This window comes from Drosophila yakuba, chromosome X (genome assembly GCF_016746365.2).
Source record: "Drosophila yakuba strain Tai18E2 chromosome X, Prin_Dyak_Tai18E2_2.1, whole genome shotgun sequence".
Taxonomy (NCBI): domain Eukaryota; kingdom Metazoa; phylum Arthropoda; class Insecta; order Diptera; family Drosophilidae; genus Drosophila; species Drosophila yakuba.
The window spans coordinates 15,650,892-15,660,836 of record NC_052526.2 but is presented as its reverse complement, the minus strand read 5'-3'; the positions used below and the strand labels follow the sequence as shown (position 1 = coordinate 15,660,836).

Sequence of the window (9,945 nt, the reverse complement as noted above, 5' to 3'; positions counted from 1 at the left end):
TGACTTTGTTCAAACAAATGTCTGAAAATATAATATTTTTCTCTTCATTTGTTATTTATTCTTCTAAGGGAATACGAAATTGCCAGTTCTGCCGACTCATAACGGTTTTTCTTCATCAAGTTTCATGCCATGTGCAGTCATCGATAGTCCAACAAAAAAGTATCGCGTGCAATCATCCCTGGCGACACAACTGGTTGTGCATATGTATGTCGCGATATTACATACATTTATAATATTGCCAGCTCTGCACGTGAAATCCGAAGACGGCTGTAGTAATCTGTGATCAAATCAAGTGAGTTGCGCTAAATGCGAACTTCATAAGCTATACAACACTATCTATCCATCCCTATAATTTTATAGACATGTCCAAGGCCAAGGGTAGGAAGAAGGAGCGCTTCGATGACGACGAGGAGCAGCTGGAGAAAGTTCAGGAGAAGAAACCGCCGACGAACAAGAAGGGCGGTAAGAAGGGAAAGCGAGGAGGTGGTGGCGACTCCAGCGACGAGGATGTCACGCCCAAGAATCGAGAGAACGAGGATCTGGAGAGCATAGCCTCCTCCAATCAGAGCAAGCAGCAGGCGGCCGGCAAAAAGCAAGCCAAGAAGGGTAAAAAAGGCAAGAAGAATGACGACTGGAGCGACGAGGATGATAAGCCAGCGAAAAGTCTGCCTGCCAACGATCTGGACGATGAAGATGACGACGAGGCGCCTGTGCCAACCAAGCCAGCTGCAAAAAAGCCACAGCCCAGCAAGAAGAACAAGAAGAACAACAAGAAGCACGATTTCTCTGACGAAGAGGAACCTGAGCTGGACTTGGACGATCTGAACGATGAGGACGAGGTGGAAGTTGTTGCTGCCAAGCCAGCCTCCAAGAAGTCGAAGAAGAAGCAACAGGCTCAGCAGAAGAACAAGTTCGCCATGAGCGATGATGAAGAGGATGAGGTCGCCGAAGATCTGCCAAATGACAGCGAGGAAGAAGAGGAACAGGTGTCCAACAAGGCAACCAAAAAGTCCAAGAAGGAACAGCAAAAACTACCATCCAGCGAAGAAGACGAACAGCCCGAAAAGGAAGTGGAGGAGCAGAAAGTGGCGGAAGTCCTAAGCGAGAAAGTGGCTGCAGTGAGTCTCAAGGAAAAGACACCTGAACCTGTAGCCGTACCCGAACCCGAGCCCGAACCCGAGTCTGAAGCTCAACCCGAAGAGGAACCCGAAGCTGAAGCCGATCCCAAGTCCGAGGACAGCAAGGAAACCAAGGAGAAGAAACTCACCCACAAGGAGAAGAAGAAGCAAAAGAAGCAGCAGGAGTACGAACGTCAAATGGAGCTGATGACGAAGAAGGGTGGTGCCGGCCACTCGGACTTAGACAATAATTTCACCATGTCCCAGGTGCAGAAAACCGCTGGTCAAAAGGCGGCGCTTGAGCAAGCCGTGGACATTAAGATCGAGAATTTCACCATCTCAGCCAAGGGTGAGTCATTCCTTCAACTTTTCCTTGTGTATTATTAATAATATCTCCATCTTATAGGTAACGATCTATTTGTGAACGCCAACCTTTTGATTGCTCATGGACGCCGTTATGGTTTGGTGGGTCCCAACGGCCACGGCAAGACCACCTTGCTGCGGCATATTTCCACCCGTGCCTTTGCCATACCGCCCAATATCGATGTGCTGCTCTGCGAACAGGAAGTCGTTGCTACCGACAAAACGGCCATCGATACAATCCTGGAAGCGGATGTGCGACGCACACAGATGCTAAAGAAGGCTGATGAACTGGAGAAACAGTTTGTTGGTGGCGATTTGACTGTGCAGGAGGAGCTAAACGATACCTTCGCGGAACTGAAAGCCATTGGAGCGTACTCGGCGGAAGCCAGAGCACGACGAATTCTTGCTGGTTTGGGTTTCAGCAAAGAGATGCAGGATAGGCCCACCAATAAATTCTCTGGTGGCTGGCGCATGAGAGTGTCCCTAGCCAGAGCTCTCTATCTGGAGCCCACACTGCTAATGCTCGACGAACCGACCAATCACTTGGATCTTAATGCTGTCATTTGGCTGGACAACTATCTGCAGGGCTGGAAGAAGACCCTGTTGATCGTGTCTCACGACCAGAGTTTCTTGGACAATGTCTGCAACGAGATCATTCATTTGGATCAGAAGAAACTGCAATACTACAAGGGCAACTATTCCATGTTCAAGAAGATGTATGTGCAGAAACGCCGCGAGATGATCAAGGAGTACGAGAAGCAGGAGAAGCGCCTGCGAGAGCTGAAGGCCCACGGCCAGTCGAAGAAGGCAGCGGAAAAGAAGCAAAAGGAATCGCTCACACGCAAACAGGAGAAGAACAAGTCCAAGCAGCAGAAACAGGACGAAGACGAAGGTCCACAGGAGCTGCTGGCCAGGCCCAAAGAATATATCGTCAAGTTCCGCTTCCCAGAGCCATCGCAGCTCCAGCCACCCATTTTGGGTATCCACAATGTCACCTTCGCCTTTCCGCCACAGAAACCACTGTTCATCAAGGTTGACTTTGGCATTGATCTAACTAGTCGCGTGGCCATCGTGGGACCCAATGGTGTGGGAAAATCGACTTTCCTCAAGCTGCTGCTCGGTGAACTGGAACCGCAGGAGGGTGAGCAGCGCAAGAATCACCGCCTCCACGTGGGCCGCTTCGATCAGCACTCAGGTGAACATCTCACGGCAGAGGAATCGGCTGCGGAGTACCTGCAGCGTCTGTTCAATTTGCCTCACGAAAAGGCGCGCAAGGCATTGGGTTCCTTTGGCTTGGTCAGTCATGCCCACACCATCAAGATGAAGGATTTGTCCGGTGGTCAGAAAGCTCGTGTGGCCCTCGCTGAGCTTTGCTTGAGTGCGCCGGATGTACTCATTCTCGATGAGCCTACGAACAATCTGGACATTGAAAGTATCGACGCCTTGGCGGAGGCAATCAACGAGTACGAGGGTGGTGTGATCATCGTCTCCCACGACGAGCGTTTGATTCGTGAAACAGGTTGCACCCTCTACGTTATTGAGGACCAAACGATCAATGAGATTGTTGGAGAGTTCGACGACTACAGGAAAGAGGTTCTCGATTCGCTGGGCGAGGTGGTCAACAATCCTAGCGTGGTGGCCAATGCGGCTGTGCTGCAATAACCCTCAAGTTGCATACGGACTTGGAGTCCATGCCACTGGTCATCATCTCGTCAGCCGGCTCGCTCTGTTAATTGTTCAACTGTTGAATGGATTATCCGCTAGTTAGCCTTTTTATACCAACATATATACAATAACAAATTGTGCAAGTAAATGTTATTACACAAGAGCGGTGAAGAACATGTTGTTTATTTTTATCATATGAGAGTTAAGAAATTATGGGATAATATTGTTGTTTCTGTATGATGACATACAATAACTGGGTAACTGGGTAAAATCACTCGTAAATTCTAATGGTAAAATTTGTGCTTGCTGTTTATATATAGTTTATTCCGAGAAATGAGGAAAATAGTAATTAAAGTACATAATATTAATTCTTAGATATAATTGTGGGTATCCTAGCCGCTGCGATAGAACGCCTTGACATTATTAATCAGGTGGCTCAATCCATTATAGCCATCCTTATCGAAGTCGATGTTCTCGCCACCAAACTCAATGATCTGTAAGTGAATAATTGGGGGAAATGGTTAGGGATCATTGAAAGGACTCCAAGGAGTGAGTGCACCCACCTCCTTGGCCCTGATGGTGTCTGCACCATGGGGCACACCAATGACCTCCACCCAGGCTCCTTCGGCGGCGCCCAACTCTCCCGGCAGATTGATCTTCAGCTTGTGGTTATCCGTGGAACTGGCCAGCAAAGTGGATCCCGCCACGCTCTCCACGCGAACCATTATGCTCACGGTTTGGCCAGAAAACTGTTTCAGCATGCCGCCGTTGATAATTGAGCGTGGATCAAATGCATCCATATTAAGCCTCAGTTTATTTCGATTCAACAAGCAAAATTCGCGAATTTCAGCAGAAAATGAAATGCCGTAAACAAGAAAGAGCGCCAATACAGCTATCGAGCCTGTCAATCGATAACCTTATTGCATGATGTCGGCTCTCGACGGTATTCGAATTTTGTAGTCAATATATTAATGATTTATTGTATTTATTGAATTTATTATAAAGTCAAAAGTCATTAATTTTTTTCAGATAAAAACTTTAAAACTGTGGACGTATGTATTATAAAAAATAAAACCAATTCCTTTTGATTTCAACAGTGATATGAATTGTGATCTCCAAAGATAATGCAAAACTAAAAAAAAAAAATGTATGAATTCAGCGTCTTGATTTGTAATAAATTCTGAAAATTGACTTTACACCTAATGGATTACAAGTGTTACATCAAAGTTATCGATAGCATACAAGATGCGCGGTGCTTACAGATATGCTGTACGGTGAGGACGTGCGAGTTTTAGCACGATAGCCAGTTACATCGATCTATCGATAGTTAATAGACTGGCCAATGTTTATTGTTATAAAATAAATGTTAAAAATAAACAATTAATCACTTAATATAAACAAAAACTAGTGCAAGTAGCAAGTGCGTTGTAAAGACGACCCTGCCCTTCGAATTTCCTTATTGCGGGCATAAAACCCCTACAACAACAACGCCACCATCAGCAGCAACAACAATAAGCAGGAGATTCAGATTCGCAACGCAATCAAAACGAAATAAAAAAGAAGGAAAAAAACTACAAGGCGAAACGCATAAATAACTAGGGGAACAAATAATAGTAATAATAAGACTAAAAGCAAGTGGAAAAGTACGAAAGCGAAAAGAGAAAACATATGTACGTTGCGTGAGAGTGACGTGTGTGTGTGTGTGTGTGTGTGAGCGAAAGAGAAAGAGCGAGAGGGGAGGCGAGCAAAAACAAAAACAACATCACAGCATAAGCGAGACCTTGAAAACTTTAAAAGCAGCAAAAAACAAAAACAACAAAACAGCCAAAAATAAGAAACTAAAAGCTGAAAAAGTAATAAAAAATAGTTTACCCGAAAAAAAAATCCATATAACATTTCTAGAAGTGCGGAGCGTATACTCTGTTATGGAGAGTGACGATTTTCATTTACCGCAAGGCGCCAATTAAAGGGGAAAATCCATAAACCGAGGATTACAAGTGGAAAACAAGGACGCAGAAACGCCAAAAAAAAGACCAAAAATGGCAGCAGCAGAGGCGGGCAACACGGGCACCACAGGATCAGCTGGCTCCACAGGATCGGGATCGGGATCGGGAAGTGGAAGCTCCTCAGATCCAGCGAATGGACGGGAGGCCCGCAATCTTGCCGAGAAACAGCGACGTGATAAGCTTAATGCCAGCATCCAGGAGCTGGCCACCATGGTACCACATGCAGCCGAATCCTCCCGTCGCCTGGACAAAACCGCCGTCCTCAGATTCGCCACCCATGGACTGAGACTCCAGTATGTCTTTGGCAAATCCGCTTCCAAACGTCGCAGGAAATCCGGCCTTAAGGGTTCGGGTATGTCCGCCTTACCTGTCGGAGATCTACCCAATCCCAGTCTGCATCTAACGGACACTCTAATGCAACTGTTGGATTGCTGTTTCATCACTCTAACCTGCAGTGGCCAAATTGTTCTGGTCTCCACCAGCGTGGAGCAGCTATTGGGCCATTGTCAGTCCGATTTGTATGGCCAGAATCTGCTGCAGATCACTCATCCCGACGATCAGGACCTGTTGAGGCAACAGCTAATACCCAGGGATATAGAGACCCTGTTCTATCAGCATCAGCACCAGCAGCAGGGTCACAACCCCCAGCAGCACTCCACTTCCACATCAGCCTCGGCTTCGGGCAGTGATCTGGAGGAGGAGGAAATGGAGTCGGAAGAGCACCGTCTGGGGCGGCAGCAGGGAGAGGTGGACGAAGACGAGGATCACCCCTACAACCGACGCACACCCAGCCCGCGGAGAATTGCCCATTTGGCGACTATTGATGAACGGCTACGCATGGATCGCCGCTGCTTTACCGTCCGTTTGGCAAGGGCTTCTACGCGAGCGGAGGCCACTCGTAATTACGAGCGGGTAAAGATCGACGGCTGCTTTCGACGCAGTGATTCCTCCTTGACTGGAGGTGCCGCTGCCAACTATCCGATTGTTTCCCAGCTGATACGGCGCTCGAGAAACAACAATATGCTGGCTGCTGCTGCAGCTGTGGCAGCAGAAGCGGCGACGGTGCCGCCCCAGCACGATGCCATTGCCCAGGCGGCGCTGCACGGTATCAGTGGCAACGATATTGTCCTGGTGGCCATGGCCAGGGTGCTGAGAGAGGAACGGAGGGAACCGCCTGAGGAGACGGAGGGAACCGTGGGCTTGACCATCTACAGGCAGCCAGAACCCTATCAATTGGAGTACCATACGAGGCATCTAATCGACGGCAGCATCATCGACTGTGATCAAAGGATTGGTCTGGTGGCGGGCTATATGAAGGATGAGGTGAGTATACCAACATTATCTTCCTGAACTGTTTATAACTAATCGTGTATTCTCCATTCGAAACAGGTGCGCAACCTTAGTCCCTTCTGTTTCATGCACCTGGACGACGTTCGCTGGGTGATTGTGGCCCTTCGACAAATGTACGATTGCAACAGTGACTATGGCGAGAGCTGCTACCGTCTGCTGTCACGCAACGGGCGCTTCATATACCTGCACACCAAGGGCTTTCTGGAGGTCGACCGTGGCAGCAACAAGGTGCATTCCTTTCTGTGCGTCAACACGCTGCTCGATGAGGAGGCGGGCCGGCAAAAGGTGCAAGAGATGAAGGAGAAATTCTCGACAATCATCAAAACGGATGTGCCCACGCAAAGCAGCAGTCCCGATTTGCCCGCCTCCCAGGCACCGCAGCAACTGGAGAGGATTGTGCTCTATCTAATAGAGAACCTACAGAAGAGTGTAGACTCGGCGGAAACGGTTGGCGGCCAGGGCATGGAAAGCCTAATGGACGATGGCTACAGTTCGCCAGCAAATACGTTAACACTCGAAGAGTTAGCTCCCTCGCCCACGCCCACCTTGGCCTTGGTGCCGCCGGCTCCGTCTTTGGTCAAGAACTCCATCTCCAAGTCGGTGAGTGTGGTCAATGTTACGGCGGCCAGAAAGTTTCAGCAGGAGCATCAGAAGCAGCGTGAACGAGATCGGGAACAGCTTAAGGAGCGCACCAACTCCACGCAGGGCGTGATTCGCCAATTGAGCAGCTGCCTAAGCGAAGCGGAAACAGCATCCTGCACTCTATCACCAGCCAGTAGTTTGAGTGCCGGCGAAGCACCGGACACGCCCGATCCGCACAGCAACACATCACCGCCACCATCGCTCCATCAACGTCCCAGTGTCCTGCATCGAACCTTGACCAGCACGCTGCGATGACGGGCTGACGGAACCTGGTTTGCCTTCTAATTGGGTGTGGAAATGGACGTCATTGGTAGCTCACATGGCTCACATACAACTTAGTGTCGGTAATATAATCCTAGCCAATCACAAAGTGAGAACCCAAAATGTATCGGAGGAAAACGGGCAGGAGAACATGGGTTGAAGAACCTTTTTTATTCACATTTGCAAACTTTGAGCAATTAGACATTTTATTTTTCAGTATATAATGAGTTGACTTATAAATGCAATTAACAAATCAGAACTTGTAATCAAGCAATTCTGTAATTTAATATGGGACTTTCCGTGATTTTTGCCTTCTACGTACTTTTCAACTTGTTCCAAACGCATTATTCATTATACAGCAAACATATCTATAGGGTTACCGTATTATAAACAAAATTAACGTGGTTTCATTTGAGTTTAAAAATAACCATGGCTATATGATGAAAGTGCAATATAAGCTCGCATTTATTTTGATATGATGATATTATGGCAGTAATAATGATCTGATCACGATAAACGTTTTTCTCAAAACATAAGCGATACATTTTGGGTATATGGCTATTACTGTTTATGTGTGTGATTTCGGTATAAAAAAAAGTAGTTTGATTACATGTTATATTGAATGGCGATCGTGTTGTGTGCTGCTAAATGCGTTCCATTATCAATAATCTTCGTTATGTAATTACGTTTAATTTGTAAATATGTATGAGTGCGTGCGAGTGTGTGATCAAGTGAGCATGGGTATGAATGAATATTAGATCAGTGCTCGGATTTGGTTTTAGTTGAAATTTAAGCCCCATTTCCCAATTTCCCAGTTATCACCTTCCGCCCCAAAACACCAGTGTAAAAAGAGTACAAAAAAAAAAAAAAATAGAAAACAAACAAACAATTATATATTTATTTCGCCCTAAGTCAAGAACGTGCTAAAACAACTCATTAATAGTTAAACGGAAGTTGCAATCGATGGAAATTAAACGTTCGATTTTAGTTTTGCCATCTCCCTCGAAGAAAGAGAAAGGACTACATACAGTCAAACTTCTCCAAGTCAAATTTATATTTTATAAAATTATTTTTTTATAAATCTTAACAAATCTTTTATAACCCTATGCAAAGAACACTTTTACGCGCAGCTACATTTCAAAACATTATATAGTATTTGGAACATTACAAAGAATATAGAGAACAAAATTAGAAACTAGGAATGCCAAAATGTATATTTTAAAATATACAACGAACTACACCATATCTATACCCTCATAAAAGTTTGTTCAAAATTAAAAAAAAAAAGTTCGCCACTGATATAAAATCCAATTTGCTAAAGACAAAATAATCACTATAATGATCCAAGTTACATGTCTATATTGTCTACCGGAAGAAATACGATACATTTGTTGTTTAGGTTCGTATTAGCGAAGTTTGGCTGTAGTTCAATACTCACGGAAAGGGAGCGAGACATATTCCCATCTCGCTCCAGCGTGTTATCAAAGCCTTTGCCATTGTCCTTGGCGTTGCGTTCTTATCACCGGCGTATCGGAGGGAATATATGATTTTTTTTCGGGCAAGTGGTTCTAGTGGTAAATAGGAGGCGGTGGGTGGTTTCGGGGGGTTGCGGGCATGGCGGATGGTGAAGGGCGTAGAGGACGGCGGGGGTACACGTTTCGTTATTTTTTGTTTTATAGCGAAATTCATCTAGCTATAAACGTATGCATATATACTATTAACTTTTCGTTTAGCTCAATTTTTTGTTTGTATTTCTAATTATTACTCGGTTTGTCTAGTGTGTAATTTAATTAAAAGTCCAATGCTAATTCCCCAGCGAATCGTTCAGTGTTTGTTTATACGAGTTGTGCTCTTTAAACACTTTTGGCTTATCCTTTCATTTAATTTTTGTTTGTTTTTCTTGCGTTGTTATATGTACAAATAAAAATAAAAGTTAAAATTGTTTTTTTTTTTTAGCAATTTAGTTGTAAGTGTAATGTCAAATGTCAAGAGGTAGACTCTGCATAAGAATAATAATGTGTAATGTCATTTTTAGAACTTGCTAATCTTTAGCAATTAAAAAGTAGCCTGTAATTAACAATAATTAATTATAATAACCAGTAACAATTCATGCAGATGAAACTTTAATAAATAATAAATTATATAAATAAAAATGAAGGTGTTTTTATTTATAGAAATTAAATATTACATTTTTCTATAGGGGATAAGCTTTAAGCGGAACTGGTAAATTTATAGTTTCACTTTTAAATTTCTTTTGTCCACTTGAATATTCGAGCCAAAACTGATTTGAAATGCGCGCGCTATCGAACACTTCTATTGCTGCCTCGCTCGCACGCTTAGCAGCCGTATAACGGTGGTTCGAATTCCCCTTAGAGGTGGATTTAACTATCGAGTATAATCGATTGTAGTCGATTTTAAAAAAACCAAACACCTCATCTTTGTTTTGAATACATGATACAATACTACATTTATTTTGTAACCACGCAGGAAAGTAACGGATAAGGTTGATTTTAAACAGTGACAAGAGAAACATAGAAGCC

At 44.7% G+C, this 9,945-nt stretch overlaps 3 protein-coding genes across 3 annotated transcripts; 2 read left to right on the top strand and 1 right to left on the bottom strand.

Moving 5' to 3' along the window:
- Nucleotides 1-68: 68 nt before the first annotated feature.
- On the top strand, nucleotides 69-3,309 carry LOC6525561 (ATP-binding cassette sub-family F member 1). The gene is made up of 3 exons (XM_002101360.4): nucleotides 69-292; nucleotides 361-1,467; nucleotides 1,525-3,309. The coding sequence occupies exons 2-3, from the start codon at nucleotides 363-365 to the stop codon at nucleotides 3,141-3,143; spliced, it is 2,724 nt and encodes a 907-aa protein (XP_002101396.1). The 5' UTR covers nucleotides 69-292; nucleotides 361-362; the 3' UTR covers nucleotides 3,144-3,309.
- Nucleotides 3,310-3,449: 140 nt separating this feature from the next.
- LOC6525560 (replication protein A 14 kDa subunit) lies at nucleotides 3,450-4,063 on the bottom strand. Its single transcript, XM_002101359.3, has 2 exons — nucleotides 3,710-4,063; nucleotides 3,450-3,640 (listed from the first exon to the last, which is right to left on the bottom strand). Exons 1-2 carry the CDS (start codon nucleotides 3,944-3,946, stop codon nucleotides 3,539-3,541), a joined length of 339 nt encoding a protein of 112 aa, XP_002101395.1. The 5' UTR covers nucleotides 3,947-4,063; the 3' UTR covers nucleotides 3,450-3,538.
- Nucleotides 4,064-4,454: 391 nt separating this feature from the next.
- On the top strand, nucleotides 4,455-9,558 carry LOC6525559. Its single transcript, XM_002101358.4, has 2 exons — nucleotides 4,455-6,475; nucleotides 6,542-9,558. Exons 1-2 carry the CDS (start codon nucleotides 5,186-5,188, stop codon nucleotides 7,397-7,399), a joined length of 2,148 nt encoding a protein of 715 aa, XP_002101394.1. The 5' UTR covers nucleotides 4,455-5,185; the 3' UTR covers nucleotides 7,400-9,558.
- The last annotated feature ends 387 nt before the right edge of the window (nucleotides 9,559-9,945 follow it).